This window comes from Dasypus novemcinctus, chromosome 1, assembly GCF_030445035.2.
Source record: "Dasypus novemcinctus isolate mDasNov1 chromosome 1, mDasNov1.1.hap2, whole genome shotgun sequence".
Taxonomy (NCBI): Eukaryota; Metazoa; Chordata; class Mammalia; order Cingulata; family Dasypodidae; genus Dasypus; species Dasypus novemcinctus.
In genome coordinates this window covers 98,068,308-98,096,077 of record NC_080673.1, presented here as the reverse complement: position 1 = coordinate 98,096,077, position 27,770 = coordinate 98,068,308, and the positions used below count along the sequence as shown (strand labels likewise).

Sequence of the window (27,770 nt, the reverse complement as noted above, 5' to 3'; positions counted from 1 at the left end):
CCCCACTAAGAGTTTCAAATGCACTGTATAAGCATACAATGGCTTTATGATGTCCTGCTATTATAAAAAATTCACTTTGCATTTATCAAACTCATAAAAGCATAAATTATCTACGAACTATTCCAAGAAACAAGTTTGGGAAATGCTGCAATTTAAGAATTCAGCCAGGAAATGTGAATGCTGAAGAGGTGGAGAGCTGCCATCTTCATATATCTGAGACAATTGCATAACTGGCAATATAACTAATTCTGCGTACCTAAGGAATGCTAAGCTAATTCCAAAACTAAAAATTATTATAAGGAAGAGAAGACATCCTTATCATTGAATAGTTTTGCTTTGTGTGTATTTTTTTTTTGGATTGAAAGTGACATAAAAGTCATCAGAGTCATTCAGATGGAGAAAGAGAAGGAAGGGAACTCCATCTCCATCCACAATATTCACGCAGAAAATAGACAACCTGTCAGGTGTCATATTAAAGTAGAAGACCAGAATTTATCTAGACTTTTCCAAGATTCTATATTAGACTCCTGCTAGGTAGGAACAACATACCGAGTTCACACAATACTAAGATTTTATCTAAATAAAAACCAAGGAAAGCAAAACCAGCATTTTCCTACAAAGAAAACCTCAAGACTTAAAAGTTTAGGTATATATCATTCTAGCTAAATGGCAACAGGAAAGCAAGTGAGGTGTCCAAGTGGCTTCTTATTGAAAATACTACAAAGATCTATTAAAATAAACTTTACTGCATCTGTATTTGTCAACCAACTCCTAACACACTCTTTTTGAATTTGAACTTCTCACAAAACCCTTTTAATCAATACAGATAAAGGAGCAAAATGATATACAAATTACTTATTTCTTACCCAACTCTTACCAGTTTCCATAAAAATAGAAGATTCAGGTAAGGAGGCTGAAGAATAAAACTCCTTTTAACTTATTAGAAAAACCAGAGAAGAACAAGAATATTCTCTAAAAGTATTTTACCTTTAGAAATAGTTAAAGCAGGAGACCACTGTGATCTTAGAATATCGAGACAAATGCTGCCATTACTGTTAATATTTGGATGATAAATTCTTGTTGTAAATGCAACCTGAAATACATTAAAAAAAACAAACAAACAAAAAAACCCTTAGGTATTCTTCCCAAATAAAAACAAGCATTTCTAAACTTAAGACTTAGAAAGGTTTAAAAAATTAAGTTACAATTCTGAAGATCAAATGGCTAAAAACTAATGTATACACATAAAAGCAAGGACCCAAAACTACAAAATTGTTTTTAAAAAATTCATTCTCAAGATCCCTGTGGGGTGCCCCTTTTTAAATTAAAATGGAAAATATGACTTTGGTGAAATGATTTATCAATGATACAGTGGAAAGTTCTAAAAAGTTAACTTTGGCCCTACCATATCATAAGTACCATAAAGCAATTTAAAGGGTATTTTACACAGCAATTAAAAAAAATAAGGAACTTATATAAGTGTAACCAAAATTTATAGACGGGCTCATTTTACTAACTTTAAGGTAAAATTAAACCACACAGGTATGCATTTGAATCTGCATATGCACGGTCATAAAATGCAAATTTGAATATCACAAAGGTAATTCATCTAAAGGAACCGTTATGTTATACCTATAACGAGACTGTGACAAAGGCCTCCAAAGATGGTTACAGAGAAGTGACAATATCCTAGACATATTATTTCAATAGTTATTCACATACATGAATTTACATTATCAGTTCTGAGAAGTCAAGGACGTTTTAAAAAATATGCATAAACCAGTCACCTTAGTGTTACTAAGCAACTCTTTTTGATAAACTTATTCAGTTATGTATACAAATCCAAACCCCAACCAAATCCAAAGGATTATAGTCTGCCTAAACTACAACATAAACATGGAATAAGTTGTACCATGATGTGCAACTACATACTGAAGGCGAACATTTGATGTCTACTATGTACTACAAGTCTCTAAGGTTAATAATTCAAATCTGTATAAGCACAATAATGTAAAAACAAAACAAAATAAAGCTTTCTCACAGTATATTTGAGACTTCCAACTGTAAGGATAAGGTATATCTAATCCCATTTACAAAGCTGAAATCTAAGTCTAGTTCTTTTAACAAAAGTTGAATTGGCATTCTTTTATCAGAGTCAATCCAATACGTGTGTTTATACATAGTCTATTATTTTTATTCATAAAGTACACGAAACCAATTCAGCCCCAATTATGCAAATACTAATTTCTAAAACTGCTCTATTCCTGTGAAATAGCATATAAGACTATACTAACAAATCTTGGGGGAAGAATACTTGCCTTAGGTGGTTTGAAGGGGTAGTCTGTAGGAAAATGAATTGTCAAAAAGAATACACCGCCTTGATATGGGCTGTCATTCTGTGAAAAGAAAAATCTGCTTAACTCTGACATCTGCAGTATTATTGTGAAATTATCTATGTAACATTTTGCTTCAAACATTTCTCTATCTAATAAGCCAAAATTACCTAATACCACAATAAAGAATCTAAATTATTTCAAAACTCAATCAGAAAAAAATTACAATAATGAATCTAAATTTATTTTGATTTCAATTTATGGAAGTCACCAGAGTTTCAGAAAAAATTACTCAGAAAATTCTGATGAACACAAGTAAATTTATCAACACAATCTATACAGTAGTACATATATCAGTCAAATATAATCTGAAAATTAGAGTATTTCTTATAACAATAAGCCAGTTGTCATAAGTGGCTCTGCATTTCAACAGGCCAGTCTAACTACTGGCAAACTACTGAAAATACTAGGTATTCCAGGTAAGGCAACCACTTCAACAAGAGAAGCAGAACAATAACAAAATAGGTCTAAGAAAGTTTAATTCCCATCTAGCTCCCACAAATTTTCCTTTAGGACTATGAAAGCTTTTCCCCACAAAGCATACTGAATTAACCACAGCAAATCAATGTAAACATAGGATGTTAAGCTTTGGGAAAAAAATATGGGGTGTTTTTCCACTTCAATAGTAAAATATAAAATTTCAAACTACAGCAGTATTCTTTCTCCTTTGCCATTTTATTCATTACAACTTGAATACGAAGTTTCTTAATAAGTGATGTTATATAATGTTAGTATAAACTTAACACTTGAAGGAATCCATGATAGGGGCTCTACATTTTAATCTAATCAATTAGAGGAAACAGATACTGTTCCTGTTACACCAAAAATAATTTCTTAATTTAATGGGTTTCTAAATCTGGTCGAAATAAAACACGTAAAGTGAATGCAATGAAATGTTCCCAATGTGAAAAATGAACAGGGTACAAAGGAGAATGCCAATTTATTGAAGAAACAAAAAAATAAAATAAAAATAAAACACAAGACATCAGAATATTTATTAAATACTTGTTTTTACTGTATACAATTAACAAGTTAGATCATCTCAAATATTAAAGGTTTTTATAAAATCCAATTCCATAAGTTTTGTTTAAGCTTTCATTCCAAGCTTTACACATTAAGCGCTGTGCCTGACTACTTTTGAATAAAGGCACTCTAATGATGAGATTTAGGTAAAGTCAAATCTCATTTCACACGTTCATCGAAAAAAGAACTTAGGGGAAAATAACATTTCAATGTTAGCAATTTAACACTAAAATTTCACCAAAATCAACATGAAAAAACTAGTAAAACTAAGAGATCCAGAGGTCATCAAATGAGGTCATATAGAAAGAAGCGCTATGTTCACATTTCCGCTATAAATTGGCAGCAAACAGAAAACAGAACAAAGAAAAACCCATTCTTCCTCTCAGTAAACCAAGCCACAAATCAGCAGCTCATTTTTGATTCTTCTTGTTGTATCCATCCCCTCAGATCCAAATTGATTACCAAATCTTGAAGAACCTTACAGCCCCTTCTCTCCTTGATACTCACTGCCACAGCCTTATATAGCTCAAGATTTTATTACCTTTTCCCCGCATTATGGCAACAGCAGTATGCCTGCTGCCACGCTGCTGGCTTTCTCCTCTAATTTATGATCTGGTTCTTACCAATCTATTTATAGTTTCATCTCTACCTTTTCTCCAGAGCATCTTCTCTTTACTGCACATCATTTAAGTATTACGTGGGTAACTCAGTTTCACACTTCTTTTTCCAATTATTTTCCCTGCTTGGAATACTTTTTCTTATCTGCTTCCTTATTTCAATTACCTTCAGGACCCCACCTGCACTTTAGGGTCTATTTTAAGCTTAAACTTCTTAGAAAAATAAATACATCCCTCCTTTAGTCCAATTTGCTGGCTGTCCTTCCTTTAGATCTCTTCATGTACACAGTGTTACTCACAAAACTCTTTTACTTCTATCTCTTTCTTCCACTAGACTAAAAAGCTCCTTAAAGAGTAAGGTACAAAGGGAAATACAGTTTGCATGAATCTATCCTTTGTAGTGAATAACATAACATGCTTAACATAAATTGAAAAAAAATCCATAATCCTTATGGGCCAATAAAGTAACACCTATGGATAGATTGTACTACTTCAGCTACTTTTGTAGTTGACACTGCTCAGGCTGCCAAAGGTTACATTATTCACAGATGCTGTACTTTCTGTGATGGCTATGTCAGATCAGGTGGAAGTTAAGTGTGGTTCTCCCACACAACTTCAATGAAGTCTCCTTCTGCCAGCTCTATCTCCAGTTAATGAAAAAGCAAGCAAGTAAACATCAGAAACAATAGGTAAGGAAATTCATTTCTCCTCACCGCATCATTTCTTATTTGGAATTGCTCTTAATATATATAGTACAAAGGTTCCTGACAAACATAGTTTTAAAACCACACTTAACTTAGCAATATACTCTTGTCAATTCTTCCAAAGACTTAATTCTTATCAATATTTGTGATTTCAAAGAATCTTACTTCAGAAAACATAAGCAACCGCATAGGAGTATTAAAACCAAGCACTTCTGTCTCACAACTTTAAAGACCAAGAGAGCATTTCCCAACTACAATACCCTAAGCTTCACCAGTTACTCTGTATTGAGTCTTCAAATTAAGGTCTACACATTACTTTCTAGATACTAGGCCATGAGTAACAAAATAAACAGCTACTGACAATTCTGAGGTCAGCATTATAAATGCTATTTTTAAATTTAGGTGCTATGCAAAGATCTGTGGCACTATCATCATTTTACCTGATTTATATTCCAAAGCAAAGTGTTATCATTCAGTCTTCTCAGTAAATCTGCAATTTATGGGTTATGCCACTACTGGCCCTACTTTTTGGGTCACAACTGCATGCCACATAGGGTAAGTACACTCATAATACAGTATTTATTTAATCATACTTTGATGCTTAGTTACAAAGATGCATTCAAAAACCAAAATAAGAATGAGTTATTTCATCAATGCTCTCCAAGCAAGGATAACAGCTAACTATTTATAACCTGGTATCTAAATTTACATGCTTACTTACGTAGAATACAATAAGATCTATATTTTGGATGGGTTTTTATAACTTTTTTGACTACTGCCTGAAATTATCCAACCAATAGTAAGAATATGCTCAATAGTGAGACTAGAGAGAATCTTGTTAATAGAAAACAAGTAGTTCATATCAGCAAATACTGCTACTGAAGAAAACACAGTGATGGCATTGCAAATCGGAATATTTTAATAGTTCTGAAAAATCATATACTTTTACTTTAAAAGCAGAAAACTGGTTAATCCATTAACGAGGTTAATCCATAAAGGGAAAACTATAGAAGTTGCAAAAGCAAATTAAGTAGACCAGGTGGGGACTATGAGAGACATGTCCCCCGTCTAAACAGGAGGAAGCTGCTACCCCATCCCAAATCATTATTGCTTGTGGCATTAGGGCCCAGTCAAAGGACCTATATGTGAAGACTGCCTACTTTCCCAAACCAGTTAGTTAATTGTATGTACTAGAGGATCACTATTTTGTTACTAAATAAGAAAAAGCACATTGAAAATGAAATACAAAACAGCAAAATGCCTGAGGTAACTGGAAATCCTCACTTTGTAATCTTTATTAGGACAAACCAACATATTTCAAATTATTAAACTAAAATCCCACTTCCCCCTCCTGCTGTTCCCCAATGTTTGACTCACAATCTTCCTATCTTCTTATTTTAGGTCAATTTACTAGATCAATTATCCCTGCTATGAGTTCCTAAACATTTCTAATACTCAGCACACTTCATTCATACATCACTTATTTCATAACTTATTACATTTCACTTTAAACACGTTTTAATTGCTTGTCTTCCCCATTAAATTTTAAGTTCCCTAAAGACTGGAATAGCTCACGTCTACTATGTTCATCTGTATTCTTAGTGCCTAGCACAAAGCAGGTGGCATTCAGTAGGTGCTCATATTTGTTGGGATAGGAAAAAATATTCAAGTAATAAAATTCATCCTACTTTAGAATTATAAACATCTACTTCATGGGCATTATCTCATCTAATACGTCACCACCATTTATGTAGAGATAAAACCACTAAAAGGGAAAAAAGCAGAAAAAGTTCGATAATATATACACATAACTTAATAGAGATCCCAAAGTGCCTTCCAAGTCAAAGAAATGTTATGTACTGGGTATGATAAAGTCCTAACCCTGGATGTTTTCCTGTACTACTAATTCTCTGAAATTCTTAGATGGTATCCATAATTCTGAGTATTTATAACCAGTATATACAGTTTCTTATTAATCTCTTAAGATGGTATAGTTTCATCCAGTATAGAAAATAGTTTCTTTTATATTAAAAGTATCATTTGCTACCTGAAACTATTCAAATTCCCCACAAATCTAAAATTCTATAAAGAACTAAATATAAAAATAATGCAAGTAAGCTAGATTTTGGGTAGCTAAATGAATAAGTCAAGATCTCTGAGTAACACATGACTCACTGTAGGATCAGAGCCAGTAAATTAATTAGTTCTATAAATAAAGTTCTGTGATAATGCTTTACACTGCTATGAAGGAAAACTGGACTAAATCAAGAGTTATTTTTCTGTGTCATAAAGATGTTACCAGCATACTTGAACCTGAACACAGGTACAGATACAGTACATGTAGTAAGTGGCTACTTCATTAAACTATTCTTTCTAACAGTACAACTGTGGCATATCCAAAACAGAAAAATTATTATATAATAAAATAAATCAACAACTAGGTTAAAAATTACACCCAAAATAAAGCTGGATTTTCAATTAGAATAAAAATTTAAAAACTCTTTAATACTTACAGGTCCCATAATTGTGGCTTGCCAATGAAACACTAGAAAAAGAAAAACTCTTGTTATTATTTTAAAAATGTACAAGATTTTTAAAAAATTAGTCATAAAAATCAACTTGAAAGCTACTTACTATCATCCCCAACTGGACCTGCAGAACATTGTGCTGGGGGGTCACGGGCCAAATCACTAAGTTCCTACACCAAGACAGAAAATGATGGGTCATGTAACCTTAATAGAAAACACAAGCAAGCAAAAAGAGTCAACTGCTTCCAGTTACTTTCACCTCATTTATTTTTAAGGGACAAGAGATCAAAATTCATATTAACATACATTCCATTGGGAGATATAAATCATTGTCTCTTGGCTGGAACATGGTAACCACAGCTGTTTGATAATGAGATAAGCATCTTGATTAGGGTTTATAGAAGTATATATACAGTGATATGAAAATTTTTATGACATGAAAAAAATTTGTCCTTACAAACTTAAGCAGTTGTAATCCCATACTTTCATAGTCCAAGAATTTAAAGGTGGTTCTCATTATTCAATGTTATTTGCTGAACTTTCAAACCATCTCAGGGACCCTCATTTCCACTGTCTTAAATCTTTTGTTCTTTCTGAACTATACTTCCCCCTCAAATCCATTGAACTCATTTACACATGAAAAATCTCTCACCAGACTATGTACATTTTTTGGTTTAATTTATTCATGCCCTGAATTCAACCCTGTCTTTTACCCAATGTCCATTTTTAACTATTTTTGGAATTCCAATTCAGGAAGAGCCTACCTATAGAAGCAGAAAAGAGGTGAGTTTCATTATCAAAATACGCAGTTTTCACAATACCCATTATTCCCAAAAAACATGTACTTAACCTCCCATGACTTGTGCATAACACATATAATATATAACATGAAGATGAAGTTATTTCTTCACTAGTTTTTTTGATAGTATGGTACAGAGTTCCATGCAACGAATATCTATCACCAAAAACAAAAAAAGAGATAAACCCAACGTTAATGCACTACTGTCTCCCCATTTTCAAATGGCACAAAATCAGTAAAGCACCAAAAATCATTAAAAAAAACAAACAAACATCTTATTAGCCCATGGAAAGACTTTTTTATCCCCTTCTTGTCTAAACATGGAAATAATGTTCAGGGATAATGTTTGAGAGTCAGTTTCAACAACGAAATAGAAAACTCATGTACTAACAATTAAGTACTAGAAAAGCAAGAGGAATGCCTAAATAAAAGATACAATAGGGGAAACGGACTTGGCCCAGTGGTTAGGGCGTCCATCTACCACATGGGAGGTCCGCGGTTCAAACCCCAGGCCTCCTTGACCCGTGTGGAACTGGCCCATGCGCAGTGCTGATGCGCTCAAGGAGTGCCGTGCCACACAGGGGTGTCCCCCGCATAGGGGAGCACCATGCGCAAGGAGTGCACCCGTAAGGAGAGACACCCAGCATGGAAGAAAGTGCAGCCTGCCCAGGAATGGTGCCGCCCACACTTCCCGTGCTGCTGACGACAACAGAAGCAGACAAAGAAACAAGATGCAGCAAACAGACAGAGAACAGACCCCCAGGGGAGGGGGGGATTAAATAAATAAATAAATCTTAAAAACAAAAAACAAAAAACAATAAAGAATAATGTAATCTGCCCAATATCAACCATTTACCACAATACCAATGCATCTATAATGTATAACCCTGAAATACTATTTTCTCCATTTAGTCTAGTAGAACTTATTCCCTAGAATAGTTTAATCAAGGAATTGAAGTATATGGAGTTAAATTTCCAAACTGTTACATTCATTTTCTTTTTTCAATTCTGATCTTTGCTTTTCAGTGCAAAGTCAAGGTCATAAAATCCAGAATATCAAATAACAAGAGGGTGCAGAGGAATAGAGAAAAGTTAAATATTTCAATTTAAACTCCAGAATAACAACTGCCTCATGTAAGAATGTAGGAATTCACAGCATTAATACAGGAAACACAGAAGCTATGACCACCATAGAAGGAAAGCAAATCGCCATCTAGAACACATACATATATCCTAACCTTTAAGATTCTGTAAAACCAGGTCCTTGTTCAGTTTCTATATACCACTGAACAAACAGCCCAAAACTGTTGAAGGTATACACAAAGACTAAAAATATTTGTACATCAGCCATATACTTGACACTAGGGATACAAATGAGAGATTCCTAGACTTCAAGTGAGAATCTATCATTTATTAAATTAAATGCTTTAAGCAAAGGGCACTCAAGGAAGAGATGAAATGGTATCCCTAAGGTTCTTGTTGGCCTGGGTTCCAGTATTCATTTATTGCCATGGGAAGCCACCAAACAGTATTCTCGTTTTTTTTTTAAAAGTTAGAGATGAGCTATGCTAAAATAAGCTGGAATAAGTTTAATAGACCTTCAATTTGTATACTTCTATAACAGAAGTTTTTCTTTAATACATGATGAAATCTGAAACAGCAAAAACCTATCTTCTCTTGGTCCTTTTCAGACAAAAGGTAAAGGACACCTCTCCTTTAGGGACAACATATAGGGTTCGTGGACATTACAAAGTATGGCTAGATATGAAGTCCTTATCAGCCATAAATGACCTAAGTATTTGACACTGTTGTTTCTGGTCACTTTGGTGCTGTGATGGCCACTGGGCTGAGCTGGCAGGGACATGGGTAAAGGTGGGAAAATTACAGGTGTGAGAAATAAGGTCAACAGTGTCAATGCTCTTGCATGGTGTGAATCTACAACTACTTATTTCCTAATGATGCAGCTGACTGTAGTTCTAAATTTTTCATACCTTTTTAATTGCATGGTCTCCGACAAGTATATGACAAAACAAAGTAAAGGCTTTACTATGTCAACTCCATTAATATAACAAGAACTGTACAAATAGTTTAACAGAAATCACTGGAGTTTTTCAGAAATGTCCTTGGATTGGTTGTGTGGACACCCGTCAAAAAAGAGGCATGGGGAAGTGGCTGTGGCTCCCGTCTACCACATGGGAGGCCGTGGGTTCGTGTCCCTCTTTGTGAAGGCAGGTTCCCCTGCACTCTGCAGAGAGCGGCCTAGCCCACAAATGCTGTGGAGAGCAGACTCCGCAAGGTGAGGCAACAGAAAGGGAGACAAGCAAAACAGAAACAAACAAAAAAAACCACGCAGAACACAGTGACAGAGAAAGCAGACAGCAAGCCAGCTGCAAGGGGGTGAGGGGAAATAAAGAGACTATGGTTGTCAAAACTTACAATCAAAAATATATATAACTGAATAACTGTACTATGAAATGTTTGACTGTGATGATTACAAAAAAACTCCAGCTTTTTGATAGTACTCTGCTGTCATTAGAATTTCAGAAATGTTCAAGTGTTTGAAGAACTAAGTAAAATAAATGACTTAAGGGTCCCACTATGACATTAATTTGGAGATGGGTAAATGAGTACTCTAAATTTTATTCACATTTGGTTTAAAATCATTCAGAAATCTTAAAAAAAAAAATCATTGGGGGAAACAGATTTGGCCCAGTGGTTAGGGTGTCCGTCTACCACATGGGAGGTCCGCGGTTCAAACCCAGGGCCCTCTTGACCCGTGTGGAGCTGGCCCATGTGCATTGCTGATGCGCGCAAGGAGTGCCCTGCCATACAGGGGTGTCCCCCGCGTACCACGTGCAAGGAGTGCGCCCTGTAGGGAGAGCCGCCCAGCGTGAGATAAAGTGCAGCCTGCCGAGGAATGGCGCCGCCCACACTTCCCGTGCGTGCCGCTGACACAACAGACGCAGACAAAGAAACAAGACGCCGCAAATAGATTCAGAGGACAAGGGGGGGGGGATTAAATAAATAAATCTTTAAAAAAAAAATATCATTGGGTGGAAAATAAAAAAAATCAGTTTTCAGACCAAACGAATTACTGAAAACAGGAAGATGCTGAAATCTATCCCTACAAAACTGAGGAACTGAACAAATTAAATCATGCACTTTAAATATTTCAATTCATGGACAAGTTCTTTTGATAGAACCATTTCTAACTGGATAGTTCTATTTTGTACTACAATGGAATGAAATTACGATGGTTTACAGTTTTGAACAATTCAATTTGGCAAAACACTGAAAAGAATTGAGTACGTGAAGTTTAGTCTTATAAAAAGCATTTGAAGAAAAGGAATTTATATAAATGAAAAAAGACAGAGCCAATGAAAATATCTGGGCTGAAATATTTAAGTCAAGATTAAAAAGAAATGAGAGCAGATGTGGCTCAAGGAGTTGAGAGCCTGCCTCCCACACAGGAGATCCTGGGTTCAGTTTCTGGTGCCTCCTGGAAATAACAATAAACAACCAGCAAAACAAAACATAAAACCAACTCAGGGACGCCAATGGTTCAGTGGTTGAACGCTGGCTTCCTACATTCTAGGTCCCAGGTTTATTTCCTGCCTCCCGCCCCCCCATATCTTAAAAATAAATAAATAAATAAAATAAAAGAATTGAGACTAACCTCCATTTAATGTGATTTCCCCCTAAGCTTATATAATAGCTTAGTTTGTGTATGGTATTTCCCCAATTAAAAAATTATAGTTTAACCTACTAGAGTCAATGGTCATTGTTAGTTTCAACCTGACTCAAAAAAAAAAAGCTACTTTGAATAAGATAATAAGATTACAATTTCTTAAGAAACCTAAAATAAAGGCTATTAGAAATATTAGCAAAATAGCATTGAGATGAAGAGGGCTAAGAAACTAAAGTACATAACCATGCATTAGGAACAATTATTCTGTCTTATACTATGTTCTTATGATCAACACAAAGTTTTCACTGCTTTAAATAGTACATTTAAGAAAAGTGTTTTAATAGAGCTATTTGACAGCACCACTAATAAAACCAATAGTGGTCTTTAAATTGATCTATGTATCTATTCATCCATCCATAGATCGATCAACCCATGCATTTCAAAAACGGTACTTTTCCTGATTAACTCAGGGTGAGAATAAAGGAGAATGCCAAGAATTTTGGCCTGAGCAAATAGAGCTTGCCAGACTTAAGTAAAACAAAGGCCTGGGGAAGCGGATGCGGCTCAAGCAAGAGCTCCCGCCTACCATACGGAGGTTCCTGGTGCTTCCTAAAGACAGTGAGCTGGTGTGGCAGGCAGGCGCAGCAAGCTGATGCAACAAGATGAAGGAAAAACACAAAGAGAGGGAAGCGGATGTGGCTCAAGTGACAGAGCTTCTGCCTACCATATGGGAGAACCTAGGTTTGATCCCTGAGGCCTCCTGGTGAAAAAGACGAAGACAAAGTGTGCCTGCGCAAGTGAGGCATGAAGCAAAATGATGATGCAACAAGAGAGAGAAGGTAAAGTGCAGCAGAAACTGGGAGCTGAGGTGGTGCAATTGACAGGGAACCTCTCTCCACATTAGGAGTCTCCAGGATGGAATCCTGGTAAATCCTAGAGGAGGGAAAAATGAAAAGCGAAGACAACACAGCAAAGACAGCAGGGCAAGAGAAGGGGAAGGAGGGAAAAATAAGTAAAATCTTAAAAAAAAAAAACACACACACAATGAGAGACCCAACAAAGCAAGGAGTGGTGGTGGGATTAGGTACCTCCCCCTCCTATATCAGAGGTCCAGGGTTTGGTTCCCAGTGCCTCCTAAAGAAACAAGGAAGATGAACAGATACAGCAAGTGCAAACAATGAGTGGGTGGGAAGAATTAAGTAAAATAAATCTTTAAACAAACAAACAACATAAAGGTGTGGATGGGGCACTTGGGAAAGATCCCACTTAGACATCCAAGTGGACAGTCAAATGAGCAGGTACATACATGTAAAGTCTACGTTGGGGAAGACAGGCTGAAAACAAGTTTAAGAATATACAAATGGTATTTATAGCCCTGAAACTGTTTAAGACTTCCTTCAATATCTAAAGTATTGACAGATAAAAGGTCCCTGGAGTGAACCAAAGAATAACTCAATATTAACAAAAGAACCATAAAGGAGACTGGTACCCTCAAAGTTTGATGAAGAAAAAAACACTTTAAGGGGAGGAAGTGGTGATCAATGATATCTAAGGCTAACAAATTAAGTAAGATGTCTAAGATTTGGCCACAGTAAGCAGGGCTAGGGATTTACAGACCCATGAGATAAGAAAGAGGCAGGGAAAATACAACACTGCAGGAAGACTGACTATCTCAAAGATGTACAGTCAAATTACACATCAGAATAAGACCAATTTCTCAGGAATGATCTAAATTTGGCCCAAAACAAAAAACTCACAATGCAGTAGGATAGCAAGAAATGTACTGTTATACACTGCCAATTTGCTCCTGAAACTCATCACAATCAACTGCTTAGAAAGTTAACAGTAAGGCCAGATGGGAAGTAGATCTGGCCCAATGGATACAGCCTACCACAGGGAGGTCCAAGGTTCAAACCCAGAGCCTCCTGACCCATGTGATGAACTGACCCACATGCAGTGCTGTTGTGTGCAAGGAGTGCCGTGCCACACAGGGGTGTCCCCCGTGTGGGGAGCCCCATGCGCAAGGAGTGCGCCCCGTAAGAGAGCCACCCAGCGTAGGAAAAAAAGTGCAGCCTGCCTAGGAATGGCACCACACACATGGAGAGATGATGCAACAAAACAGACAACAGATTCCAGGTGCTGCTGACAAGAATACAAGTGGACAAAAGAAGAACACAGCGATTGGACAGAGGAAGCAAACAACTGGGGGGGGGGGGGGGAGGACGGGGAAGAGGAGAGAAATAAAAATCGTCAAAAAAACCCCACAAACAAACAAAAACAAAACAAAACAAAAAAACCCCACAAAAAATACCCCGATAAGGCCAGAGATCCAAGAATTCACAATTTTAAGAGATGGATGTTCAGAACTTTATGCTTGCATATGTAAATATGCCCCCTGAAGGAGAAAACGCATACCGAGCATTTTTGATTCTGAACAGTAGGAATTATAAACACTAGCTTTGCAGATTCAAACAATGTTAAAAATTTTTGTGATGTGAACTTTCAAAAAACTTTATATCCACTAAATAATATATATATATATACTATGTCATTAATACGTACCAACAAAATTGATTTGCTTAAAAAAAATTCAGTTTTAGCTGGGGGTGAGAGGAATGGAGACTTAATGCTCAATGGGTGCAGAGTTTGTCTGAGTTGATGAAAAAGCTTGGGTAATGGATCTTGGTGATGGTAGCACAAAATTGTGAATGTAATTAATACCATAATAATACAGCAAAACAAAAAAAATCAAAACATTAAACTCTGAGCCAAGTGATTACCTGAAAAATAACATTTTTCAAGTAAGTATACTGAGAGCGTGAATCAACTATCCATTATTGAACAAGTAATTTTATAAGTCTTAGAACAAATTTAACACCCACTTGAAATTTCACAATAGGGCAGTGGATGTAGCTCAACTGATAAGAGCCATCTGCCTACCATATAGGAGGTCCAGGGTTCGATACCCTGGGCCTCCTGGCTGGTGTGGTGAGCTGGCCTACACGCAGTGTTGCCAAGCGCAAGGAGTGCCTTGCCATGCAGGGGTGTCCCCCACATAGGGGTGCCCCACACACAAGGAATGCGCCCCATAAGGAGAGCCACCCAGTGTGAAAAAAGCGCAGCCCGCCTAGGAATGGCGCCACACACACAGAGTTGACACAACAAAAAAGAGACAAAGATTCCCGGTGCCGCCTGACAAGAGTGCAAGTGGCAAGAGTGCAAGTGATTACAGAAGAACACACAGCAAATGGAAACAGATAGCCAACGGGGGAGAAAAATAAATAGTTTACCACAATCTTAAGGTATATATACCACAAGCCTTTTATTGTAGCTAAGAATCAAGTACAGTCTAACCCATATAAATAGAGAAGTCTTCCATGTTCTAAAACTTAATATAACAAGTTCTACTGTTTCGGTCACAGAGAAAAAAAAATAAAAGGCTAAAGAACTTGTGCAGTCTAAGTCCCTCCTTCCTTAAGAAGAACAAGTCCAAAAGAGTAATTTATGGTAAAAACCTACCTGGTTCCCATTCCATCTCCATCTCCCACAGAACACAAAGGATAAAGAGTCAAGTTGTAAAAAATGCTGTTAGAATCCAAAAGCAATCTTATAAAAATAAATGATGCAAATTATCAAAGATATGAAAAAAGGACATGAGTATGCACTCCCCCCCCCCCCCCAATATAGCATTAGTTTGAAGGCACACTTCTAGTCCAATTTAGACCCACTATTTACTGGGCTTAATTCCTCATCTCTAAAATAGGAATGTCTATTTTCATACAATTTTTGAGAAGATGATTAAGACTTAATACACAGTAGTACACTATCGGGCACATAATATACTAGGTACATAACAAAAAGACCACTTGCAGAACACCCATTATCAAAGCAAGATTTCTTGCTCAGCCTGTCAATTTATTAAACAAAGCAAAACTTCATAAAAAGGCTATATAATACAGCCCTAGCTCATTTTCACTTAAAGCTCTTTATTACTGCTGATTTCACAAATTATGTTAGGTGTCTGTATCATGGTCATCTAGCAATTATACCGCCATGCTATTACTAACGGTAATTCAAGAAATGTTTGCTGATGGGGTTTTAAAGAAATCATGGTATTAGGTTGAACCATTACTTGAATATTCTGAAACTGCAATTTCATGTGCTTCTACCTAAAAATGCCTGGTAAGCAAATGAATTTGAATACTATTGACTACTGCAAAGGGCTTAAAAAAAAAAAAGTGTCAACAGCACCAAAGTTTCTTATATTGATCTACACCAAATCACCTACTTAATTAAAATAGATTCTGGATACAACCAAATTTTTTTTAAAAAGGATGTGTTAAAATATTTGTGGAAAAGTTTCTAGCAAGTATTTTTAAATGCAAACAAATTTGACGACGGTTGGTCTAAACAAAATACCCAATACTCGTGTTCAAACAATTTCATTTATTATAAATAAAACGAAATTTCAGAACTATAAATCGATGTTGAATATATCAATGTACTGATTTGTAAATTACACACCTCAATTATGAAAAATGTAAAAATATTTATTATAGAAGTGTTTTTCTGCATATAACTATTTAAGAATCACTAAGCCTTTAAACACTAACAATGTCATTCCTTTAGAGGGTATAGATTTCAGCTAGTTAGTAATGAATTTCAGCTCTTCACTCCTGTAATTTCTGGCTTGTTACTCTCATGCCCTTTAAACAGTACACAATGGGAATCAAATCATGTACCAGCACTTACCTCTAAAATCCTAAAACAACTTTCATGACTTTATTATGTCCTTAAGGAAATGAGAAGATATAAGAATATATCTTAGGGGAAAAAATACAAATAGCATAAGTCATCTCAGATGCTCTTTTACATAGTATTTTGTCCCAAAATCCATTTTACCTTACAAGGAACTGCTTTTGCCTTCCTCCAAACATGTGATTACAGTGTTGGGTGATTATCATCTACCGTTAACCAGTTACTCAGACAGAGTTAATCAAAGAATATTGTTCTCTCAGCCTCAGTGATCATCTCAAAGGGTAGGAAAGTAACCTAAGCCCAGGCCAGCCTATCAGTTTCCCTTCTGAGATTTTCCAAATTGAAGCTGGAAGAAATACTCTTCCCTTCTCTAATCAAGAGTTATAAGACTGTGACCCAGAGCTGATGGCAGCAGACATGTGTCCTGGAATTACATGGTAAGCCATGTAGCTTGCTCTAGGTTCCTATAGCTTTTCCTTTTTAACTATCCATTACCCCCTTATTTGATCTGGGTCATGCCAAGAAGGAAAAAAACAAGGGCGTAGGGAGAGCCCTAGTCTAAGCAAAGTATTTTTACCCCAATAATGCTATGTAACTAACTCGAGTCTTGCTGGAAAAAACCTAAGAAAAACTAAACAAAGCAAGCAGTCTCAAAATTAAACCAGGAATAGTCAGAAGACATATCTTGTTATATTAGCTAAAGTATTACTATTAAAACATTTACTCAATCATATGAACACTGTCTTTTTGGTGTCAAGCATGAGACCTGAAAATACCACGATAAATAAAACATGAATGCCTCCCCTCCCTCCAAAACTGAACATAAGGCAGTACAAGCCAAAAACAAAAAAATACACTTCAACAATGTAAGTGCTTAAAATAAAAAGTATTTAAATGCTATGCAAATACTGAAAAGATAACCACTAACTCTTGTCTAGTTTAAAACAAAATGACATTTAGTTTGGTACACCAGAGACAGAGAACAGGGTTCAGGTAAGGGAATGGAAGATGTAGCTGGAAGGTTGATTAGCCTCCAATTTTATACCAAAGGAAATGGGAAGCCGATACTTTTTTACAATATAAAAACTATATTAAACATTTTTACTATATACTTTCTTCAGATTTTTAGGAATGTTTCAAACATAACTGAAGCTCTTCATAAATTTCCAACCAATTTTCCTCCCACTCCCAAGAGGTATCCTAGTTATCCCAAATGTTTTTTGTCATTTCTACACATTTCCAGACACTACTGTGTGTATATACATATCTTTTAAGAATATATAGCAGTTTTGAATTCGAATTTTGAATGGTATAAAATACATACCATTTATTTAACAGTTACAAGACCTTAAAAGAATTGGATCAACTAGCCCAGAAACACATATGCCCACATAAAATTTTATCTATTTTTGTGAGGTGTCAGAAACCTTCCTCACCCTTCTATTGTAGGAATCCCTGCTGTTGCGGACAGATGAGTAGGTAACACCCCATTAGGAAACAATAGCGGAGAAAGGACAAACTGAAGAAAAATGAAACGGACCAAAAGTGAGCTAAAACACCAGGCTTTTAAACCTTTACAGCCACCTTATGGAAATATGCCTTTTCTTCATTTTCTATTATGAGTAATTTCCTTGAGAAAAGGAAAGATTATGAGTTCAAATGTAGGACACGCTGGATTTCAGGACGGACAGAAAAGCAAAGTGGTTTATCTCTACTAGACGCCTTGAAAGATAGATCTAAGGATATGTTTCAAGAAAAAGAGGCTTCTTTCTCAATAGGGTTCCCTTCCATTAAAGGTGTATTTAGAATTTGATGCAGTTATCTGGCTTACAGGAGAATAAAATTTCAATCACACTAACTCAATTCTCCTTTCCACTCAATGAGTCAATAGCCCAGATTATGAAAGATACGGAAAACATTTCTCAGACTAAGTTCCTTCATAACTACCCACTGTTTGTCTTCATCTCTTTGTACTTAGTGAACACAGTGTTACCAATTTTTGAAATTACACAGCCTCTAAATATAAGCCACATGAGTAAACAATGATCTGTTCTGAAGAGAAAACTATTTACTGGACTTCAGTAAATTTCCAATGAAGTACCTACTCAAATAATTTTCAAAAGAAAACTTGCCTATGATTTTCACCTCATGAAATGACTTTAGAGCCTAAAGTTTCACAGGTTTCAGGAACAAAAGCAATCCAAAAATTATCTGAAGAAATTTAAATAGTCAGCTCATTACTTCCTAATCAATAGAAATGAACAGTGGCAAGGACCAGAAAAAACAGCTCACACATGGTACCTGTAATGTTCTCATGCTCTGTTGACTAAACCACCCCCACCACACCACAAGAGGAGGAGCTTATTACTCAAAGAGGTTCTTGGCTATTAAAGACCACTGAAATAGGAAGACAGCAACCCGCAGGGGGAATGCTACTGACACAAACTGGGAGTTGCTAGACTCCACACACTCCGGGATTCTAAAATGGATCAAGTACACAACTGGGGTACAATACTAAGAAACTATACTGCCCATACAAAGAACAAAAGGTTAGACATTTCTTTTTCACGGTATGCACTTCTGGGAAATTTTTTTAGAATCATCTTCCTTTGTATTGTTTCTCCTGAAACTTCCTCAGATGGCTAGTATGATAAGGTGAAAGTCTTTCCCTTTATGCCTTTATAAACCCAAAGGAAAGGGGCCAAGGAGACCACTCTTGACTTCTAATCTAGGAAAAAGAATTTATCACAGTGCTCATGTTGTCCAGCTCACCTTATCATGTTAAGATACTCTATAGGAATTTGAGGCCATAATATACCTCACATGCTTGAAGTGCCTATTTCCTAGACTTGGTAGGCACCAGGGTAGAAAATGGGGTAGGATTCAGGTTATTTGTTTTATCAAGCAAATCTCTTAGGCAACCAAATGGTTACGCCAGTGAGTGCTGTCATCTGACGGTACAATTACACCGTAATGGGACTGAATACTTTTTATTCTGAAAACCTTCCTTTTGGGCATTGCTTTCATCATTGTAGGACCTCTCTGAGAAATTAACTGCTGAAGGTAAAATACAAAAAGGCTGAGAAACACTGGCCTAAATGTCTACATATACTGTTACATTTGGCTTCCGCTTCTCTCTACAGCTTCCTCATTCACTGATGGGTGGTACTAACAGTGAAGTAACAACCCACAGACTACAAAGAACAGGAGGCCAAGATAGCAAAATCAACAAGGGCCCAAAAGGATGCTCTGGAAGTAGAAAACAATATCTTTCTTCAGAGAGTTTATAAATTAATTGGAAATAAGAACAATTTGTGAATGACAAAGTTACAGAGCAGCCAAGGTAGACCAGCCTCTAATACGAGCATTCTGCTAAACTAGCTTTCAAAGACAGCCAAGTCAACATAACCAAAAAGATAGCATTTTATGAAAACAAAGCTTCTACTATTTGCTATTAAAGTATAACTTCCCAAATAACTTATTCTAGATTCTAGTTTGTCCAGGTTCTATCATTGCCCAAAGGCTTGCCAAAACTTATTTGCTCTCCTAATCTCTGCCATCCACCTTGCATTCATCACATAAAGGTCATAATGAAGCTATAGTAGGCAATGTAGATTCATTTTCTATTAGCACTTTGGGAAAACAAAGCTCATCACATAACTGAAAAGTTAGTTTCTTACATATTTTACTGAGAGTCTACTTCCTTCAAAACTAAACATACAAAGCACTACCTTGGCGACTGGATGAAATGAGGGCTTGAGAAGGGAAGCAAGGGGACTAAGAATCTTTTTAAGAAATTTGAGATAAGAATCATTCAAGGAGCCTTCACAACCTTGACTGATCAGAGAGGAAAAAGGTCAAAACACAGTACAACTGGGGAGGCAAATGTAGCTAAGTGGTTGAGCACTTGCTTCCACATGTATGATCTTGGGTTCAATCCCCAGTACTGCTGTTAAAAAAAAAAAAAAAAGGGGTGGGGATAAAATGGTCAATTAGGCAATGTTTGCTCTATATTGTTCATAAAGATCATTCCTAGTTTATTACGAAGCAAATTTTTATGGACTTCAAGTGTTATGAAAACTTCACGTACCATATGTAGGTACAAACAGCAAGAAAGGAAACAAACATTTCGGAAATGTATGGTTACCAATAGTTATTTCAAGAGAAGGATCCTTGGCAAAGATTTTTCAATTCCACAGAACCAGTAATCAGAAAGAAGTGTCCTTTTAAAGTCTATTTTACTTTGGAATCTGTTAATTTCCTCTAAGAAATCCTGAAGTTTATCTTAAGGATTAACAGGTAGGTGCTGCACGTGCCTCATTACATCACTGACAAGATATTCACTTCCTCTTTAGTCGTAATTATAGGTGAGACATGTTTGCTGTACTTATACATAAGATACTAAGAATGGCTTGAATGAATATAATTTTCTCTTTAGATCTTTAAAGATAAGTCACTTAAGCTTATTCAAAGCTATTCTTTTGTAAACATTATCTAAACTGGACAGAGGAAGCTACATTCAAGTTCTAAGCTCTGATCCACAAAAGCAAATAAGGCATTTATATAAATAAAAATAAAAAAATTAACAGCAGTCCAGTAGTAGAAAATATCAAACTATACACTAGCCATGCTATTATAGCAAGGCTGGAGTTCAAGTCACCAAGTATGGCATCCTGAAAATGAACAAAAAACCAAAAATTAGTGAAGATCTAAGAGATCTAAAAGGTCAAGATACTAGTAAATGCATTCACTCCTAATTACTACTCAATTTTGAAATAAAATCATTGCTATGGTAATAAAATGAAATCAAGATAATAAAATTTCCAGTTAAAGAAATTAAAATCACTTAATTTTGCTTCATTCAAATAATTGGTTTGTTTTGGCAAGGCAAATTAAATATAGTTATAAGATAAACCCACTGTAACAATGACAAAATGTGGTGCACATTTAGATAAACCTGTCTTTAACAAGAACAAACAAATTTGATATGTGAGTATCAAGATTCAGCTTCATTTCTTTAAATGGTTTTCATCAGATTTATATGCTTGAAAGATAAGTTGTATCAAGTGACAAACACCTATTTATGCATTTATTTATCATTCAAGGTAGAGTGATATGGGTAATGACAGTTTTCCTCATTTTTAAAAAATCTGGAGAGACTAGACAACTGTATTTTAAGACTGTAGGGCCTCAATGAGTATTCCTTTAATAACTATCTTTTATCTATGGTTCTTAACCAGAAATGGGCTTCAGAATCACCTAGGTAACATTTCAAAATCATGCCTGTTCCCAAAGACATTAATTCAGTATGTCAAGCAAGACCCAATGTACCTGTATTTTTTAAAGCTCCACTGAACATTCTGATGTGTAACAGAGCAAAACCCACTAATTTATACAGTCAACTTTTATTACACACTAACAGATAAAATAATTTACTATGAAACAGAAGAATGCAAAAGGCAATCTAGAATCTGACTTCCAACTGAATCTGAAACATTTTTACCTCAGCTAGGAACCCAGTTCCTTTAATAGAGAAAGATTATAGCAAAATGCTCTGAAAAAATCCTCAACAATGGACTGGATAACAAGTGATACTCGAATCATTACTTAAAGTATAAAACTTGACAGAACAATCTATTGACACAAGTAGTTTTTCTTTGTGCTAGCAGGAGTATTCATTCAACTTTATATTTATTGTATAAATAATAAAAACTATATCACTGGAGATGAGCACGATAATGAAAGAAAAATATCCAGTGTCAAAATAAGTCACCATCATGCTAATTATCTAAACAGATGACATGATCTTTGTCCCTCGGTCACAAAACTATCCTACATAGTAAAAGAGCTACCTACCCAGACTATAGGCCTGCTGGGGGCAAGAACTGTATTTTGTTCACTTAAGATACCCCAATCACTTAACTGGCACATGGAGTTCATACAGTTCTAGAAAAGACTAACAGAAAGGATTAAATTTACTACTACTTCCAAATAATCTAGCTGCTAAAATAAAATCTTAATTTGCAAATATCCATAACCCAAGAATAAAGTGAAATTCCCATTATTTAAAAGCAAAGTAGGGAAGAGGAGAGCTTATTTCAGAAGCAAAAATTAAACTCATACCCATTCACATAACAAAATAAGCAGTAAAATGGTTCAAATAGGCAGTACAGCATGGTAGCTTAAGAGGCAATCTATGTGATTTGAATCTCAGCTGTCCTTACCAGCTCTGTGATTACACACAAGTGACTTAACATCTCTGTGCTTTATTTTTCCCATCTGTAAGGAACAGAGCATCTATCTCAGAAGAGTATCAAGGATTGAGTTAATACTTGTAAAGGATTTAGAAATAGAACTTGGTATACAGCAGACACTACAGTAAGTCTTAGCTGTTACTAGTAGCAAACTAGTAATATATATGCAAGAGGAAACCTTTCTGAATATGCAAAAAACCGAAAGGATGACATAAAAGTGTAAAAGTGGTTAAAATCAGATTCTGCAGCCAAACTACTCAGGGTTCTAATACCAACTCTGCTCAATATGACCCTGAGTATTAGAAAACTGTCAGTTTTCTAACCTCAGAATGGGGATAATAGGCCCTATTTCCTAGAATTGTTGTAATAAAAGCAAATGAGTTAATTACAGGTGTTTTGAACATTTCTGACATACTACACTCAAAGTTCTCTTCAAACATCCTGAATATATACGTAACTAGTCATTAGTATCCCAAAAATACTAATAGGAGTGGTGAAATTGCCTATGGTTCCCAAACACCACCAATCAACTTGAGTTCCCATTTTTATTCCTGTTAATAGCCCCACAGGATCATACTATAGCTAGTCCAAATAAAGAACACACACACACAAAAGAGTAAGATTTGATAAGGCTGATTGGGTTAAGAAACATTCAAACAAGAAAATCCACAAGAATATAAGCCAAAAGGAGAAAATATAAATTCAAAGACCTGTTCACATGAACTACCAGCAAAGATCCAAAGTATTTCAATGAAGAATTAGTGAGGAATACTGACATATCTTCATATTTAAAATCTGGGGTCTTCAGAAAAAGAATGAATTGAATACCAGAACCACCATATTGACATCAATGCCTACCTGACCCTGTATTTTTGGAAAAGAGGTGTCTAAAATAAAGCACCTATCACTTCTCCTCCAGAGTTATCCACTCACTAAAATTGTTCGGATCTGGGGTTATACTTATAAAGTTTCCCCATGTAATTCTGACAGTACAACAGTTGAAACCCAAACCACAAACACATGTCAAAAACTGTCTATAGGTTCAGTCAGTAATATCTCACATAAACACTGATTTCCCCCCAATGTGGAAAATGTTATTATTTCAAGTCTCTATAATATACAAATCTTCAAAAATATTTATAACAGAAAACAATCTGTTATTAACTAAGAGCCTTAAAAGAGAAGTCAATGTTCTTTCATACAAAAGTTTTTCAGGATTTAAAATACCGATATTAATAGCAAAAACTAATCTGAGTGTCAGGGACCTGTTCATAGCTATACAACAACCCATATAATCCTCAAAATTAAAACCATACAAAACCCTTCGGATTTAAAATTTTGTTTTCTTTGCTATTCTATATGTAGCATCTAGAACAATGCCTGCGACATATTAGGCACTGAACTACTAAAGAATTCTAATGAGCATTTCTACTCCAGCATTCGCAGTCTTAACCATTATGTTATATTGCCTTTCTAGAGCTTTTAAATCATTAAAGTGGTGTCACAGCAGCTGGGTATTACCTGTAAAAGAAAAAAAAAATCAATGAGACCTTCCTTTAAAGCATTGTTTCACATGCATAAAAAGCTATGGATGTGAAATTACTCCACATTTTAGTGGCTTGAATTCCCATAGATAACTAGGTTTTTATTTGTATTGAATATTATTTTCTATTAACTATGCTGTAAAATACTTCAAACGTGCATCTTCATTCTGTAGGTCTTCAAAATGCTCACAGAAAGGGGTGTTTAAGTAATCCTTCTAACTTTAAGTCTTAAACTCTAAAAAGTTTTTCTTCTATCCTTTTCTACTGTCTCAGAAAGGCACAGATTTAAGTTCATATTCTGCATAAACCCACAATGACAATGCAATGATGGCCTAAGACAAAGTAAAGATTTCAGCATTAGGACTGACAATCTAAACCTCCATCTTTCATAAAATCTCAGTTTTGCCAAACACCCCAAATCACACTTATTAAAATATGCAAAATTAAGCAAATATCACATCTACTTAAAGTACTTGTCATTCCTTTCACATAGAACTCTTTTAAACAAAATTAAAGTCTCTAATCTACAACCTCTCCTGTCTCCTAATTTCTAGTAAGGCTGAATATATTCCATGACATTTTTTTCAAGTTAGTTGTAAATACTCCACCCTCTCGATTGTGCAAGAATCAAAGACACCACACATACACAACTTACAAAAACGGGAAATACAGTCTGGGTTTGAATTTAGATATACCTCAAGCAAAGGGTCTCACAGCAGTGTACAATCGGATGTAAAAATTAGCATTTAACAAAAAATATTATTTCACATTATTACGAAAGGAGATGCCGGAAAGAGCCTGAACCAGTTAAAGCAGCCGCCATCTTAAACTGCTGGATAGAAGTTAGAGCAAAATGAGACTAAACCACCGGAGGTGGAGGTTCCGCTCACCCCCACCCCCCAGCCTCGAGAAACCCTAGTTTCAACTTAAGTCGATAATTTACACTATCAAACCACACACTAAGTAGCAAAACAACCTTCCTCGAGGGTGTTATTAAATGGGCCGAGGGGGAAAAAAAAATAGATACTTCTAAGTCGTCCCTTACTACCATCCCACCCCTTATCACCCTCACCCCCCAGTCAAAAGAAAAAGGGACCTTCCTGAAGGCTTTTACATCAGTTCCCAGTGTGCCTCTGATGTGTAACTTCGGGTGAAAAGCCAACACTATAAAACATAGGAAGCGGCAACATTGTGTCCGTCCATCTCCTCCCAACTCCACTTATTCTTGTGTAACCTGCCCAGGGTCGACGAAGAGCTTTGGGCTAGATCATTCACTGCTTTTCCGCAGGCAAGATTTCTATTCCGACCCTCAAAGTCAAAGTGTGAGACCGCCAGATTTCTGTGATCTTCTTCGAGTCTTCTACCGTTCCTCCCCCTATAAGGCCTAGAGCTTTGGTCTTATAACTAAAAGAAGTTCTCAAGTACCAAGAGTGAGAAGCGCCATGACATCAGCTGGAGCGTCGCTCCACAATTCCGATCCCCCAACAGGACTAACTCCTAAGCAGCAAAAAAAACGAGGCGCCTTAAATAGCAGCTTCACTCTCCCCCACTTCTAAATTCCACCGATTCCATTTAAACATACTCAGGTTAACACCTCACTTGCCACATGTGTTCCATTCCTTAGGTTTAAACTTCATTTCTTAATAATGTATACTCACGTCCCCCATTGGAAGTGGCCCAAAGACCCAAGGAGGTATTTTCAGAATTTTATTGCCCCCCTCCCCCGCCGCCGCTTTCCTCCCGACCGGAGCCTTCCTTTCCTCCCACAACCTCATTCCCGTCAGCCCCAAGGGTTACCTTATTAATCCGTTTCAGCGCCATAGTCTGTGCTTTTCGTCTGGCTCCGCACTATCTCGGTGTGCACTCAAAGGTCCGGCCAAAACTCTTGATTATCGGGGCGGCGGGGAAGGATTCTATCTTGGTCTCACACCGGTTCTGCCAGACACAGGCGCCTTTTGCAAAAACGGAGCAGATCAGCACTCGCACAGGCCCCGAAGAGACCCTGTTGAATCCAGGTCCCTTAAAACGGTCGCGATCCGGGGTGGGTGGGGTGGCAAAGCCACCAACAGCCTCTATGCCGTGCTTCGGCCCGAAGTGGGAGCGAGGGTGACGGGAAGAGCAGAGGGTGACTACAACTTTGACTTCCCGGCCTCTCGAGAGGAAGAGACCCGGGTGGGAGAGGAAGAGGCGTAAGAGAAAAGGGTGGGTGCGGGGCAGGGTCCCGAGCCCAGCAGAGGAGGAGCCGGGGCCTAGTCGGCGCTATGCCGGCGTCACTAGGGCAAAGAAAGGCAAGGGGGGAGGGGGAAAACAGGAGACTCCGGACTGATGCCGGGATTCTTTCGGTTTCTACTTAAAGGTGCGGCCGGGGAGAGGAAAGAAAGGAAGGAAGCGAGGTTTGATATGTGTCGCTGTCCCCGCAGCTAGAGCTATTCTGTGTCGCCCCTGACGCCACCGTACACTCCGCCTTCCAGCGCGCTCCTGCGCGTGCCCGCCCAGCCACCGCCGCCACGCGCCCGCGCTGCCCCCAGAGGCTCCGGCTTAGGCGCGAGGACGCGCCCATTCCCCCTCCCCCTTAAGCACAAGCCCCGGCTTCTCCAGCCTTCCCACCCCACCCCACCCCACCTAACCCACTGGCCGCTCAACCAGCCGGGTTCCGTATTGCCCTTCTTACCCAGCCGGCCAGTGGGCCGGCCTCCCTTCCCTTCCCCTAGTTGATCACACCCACGCGTACAGAGGGGCCGGGGCCTCCCTCAAGCTGCGGCCTCGGCCTCCTCCCCGCGCGGCAGCTGGTGCCTCCCCGGCCCTACGGGGCTCACGCGCACGACACAGCCACAAGATGTCCGCTCTGACGGAACTACTGCCAGCTCTGACGGAACTACTGCCGCCCCTCCCCCCTCCTCCAGCCTCTTCACCGCCGCGTATCAGTCCGCCAACGCTGCCGTCGCGAGCCCAGGGCGAATCTAAAGGTGAAGGGGAACGGTTTACTTCCCACGTCTGTATTTGTGCCACCCCCTATTCTTTCTACTTTTCCGAACAGCACCTTTTTACTAAACGGAACGGAGGTTGGACTGGGAGGGCGGGGGCCGGAGGCGGGTCATGGGGTGGGGGGAGGGCAGTCAAGCAGCGGAAACCCTTAGACTGAGAGAACCATCGAGAACCGGAAGGAGACCATGGGAGGAAGGTAATGGAAGCGGCGGCTGCGCGGTCGAGTCCCACACCCCTCCCAGCAGGGTCCCCAGTTTCCTCACTTGGTATTGAGACGAATCTCGCGAGAATCTCGTGGCTGGCTAACAGGAACTGTAGCTCTGCGGCGACTTACGGATAGTGTTGTGTGATCTTCCTCATAAGCCCGCCCCAAACCTACATATTCTCGCGAGAAGCAATGGGCACCGGCGGGGAAGCGCCGCCCATGAATGCTGATGCTGGTGGGAGGGAGAGGAAATGGAATTCCTGGCCTGGTAA

At 37.6% G+C, this 27,770-nt stretch overlaps 2 protein-coding genes across 10 annotated transcripts in view; one reads left to right on the top strand and one right to left on the bottom strand.

Moving 5' to 3' along the window:
* Positions 1-27,668, bottom strand: part of UBE2D3 (ubiquitin conjugating enzyme E2 D3) — a 33,336-nt gene extending 5,668 nt beyond the window's left edge. For 2 of the 8 annotated variants that reach the window (XM_012525677.4, XM_004459871.5), the window contains exons 1-6: positions 27,040-27,173; positions 26,106-26,260; positions 7,372-7,435; positions 7,251-7,282; positions 2,319-2,396; positions 988-1,093 (exon numbers count right to left, since the gene is read on the bottom strand). In XM_012525677.4, the coding sequence (XP_012381131.1) occupies positions 988-1,093; positions 2,319-2,396; positions 7,251-7,282; positions 7,372-7,435; positions 26,106-26,129 (304 nt within the window). In that variant the 5' untranslated portion in view covers positions 26,130-26,260; positions 27,040-27,173. Of the gene's footprint in view, positions 1-987; positions 1,094-2,318; positions 2,397-7,250; positions 7,283-7,371; positions 7,436-7,571; positions 7,626-22,366; positions 22,517-25,733; positions 25,806-26,105; positions 26,261-26,979; positions 27,174-27,348; positions 27,496-27,556 lie in introns of those variants that run through there. The other 6 variants (XM_071215311.1, XM_058294750.2, XM_058294798.2 and 3 more) reach the window with 6 other exon arrangements.
* Positions 27,023-27,770, top strand: part of CISD2 (CDGSH iron sulfur domain 2) — an 86,169-nt gene continuing 85,421 nt past the window's right edge. The window contains exon 1 of one of the 2 annotated variants that reach the window (XM_058294833.2): positions 27,023-27,274. In XM_058294833.2, coding sequence (XP_058150816.1) covers positions 27,145-27,274 — 130 coding nt within the window. In that variant the 5' untranslated portion in view covers positions 27,023-27,144. Of the gene's footprint in view, positions 27,275-27,683; positions 27,767-27,770 lie in introns of those variants that run through there. The other variant, XM_071215329.1, reaches the window with a different exon arrangement.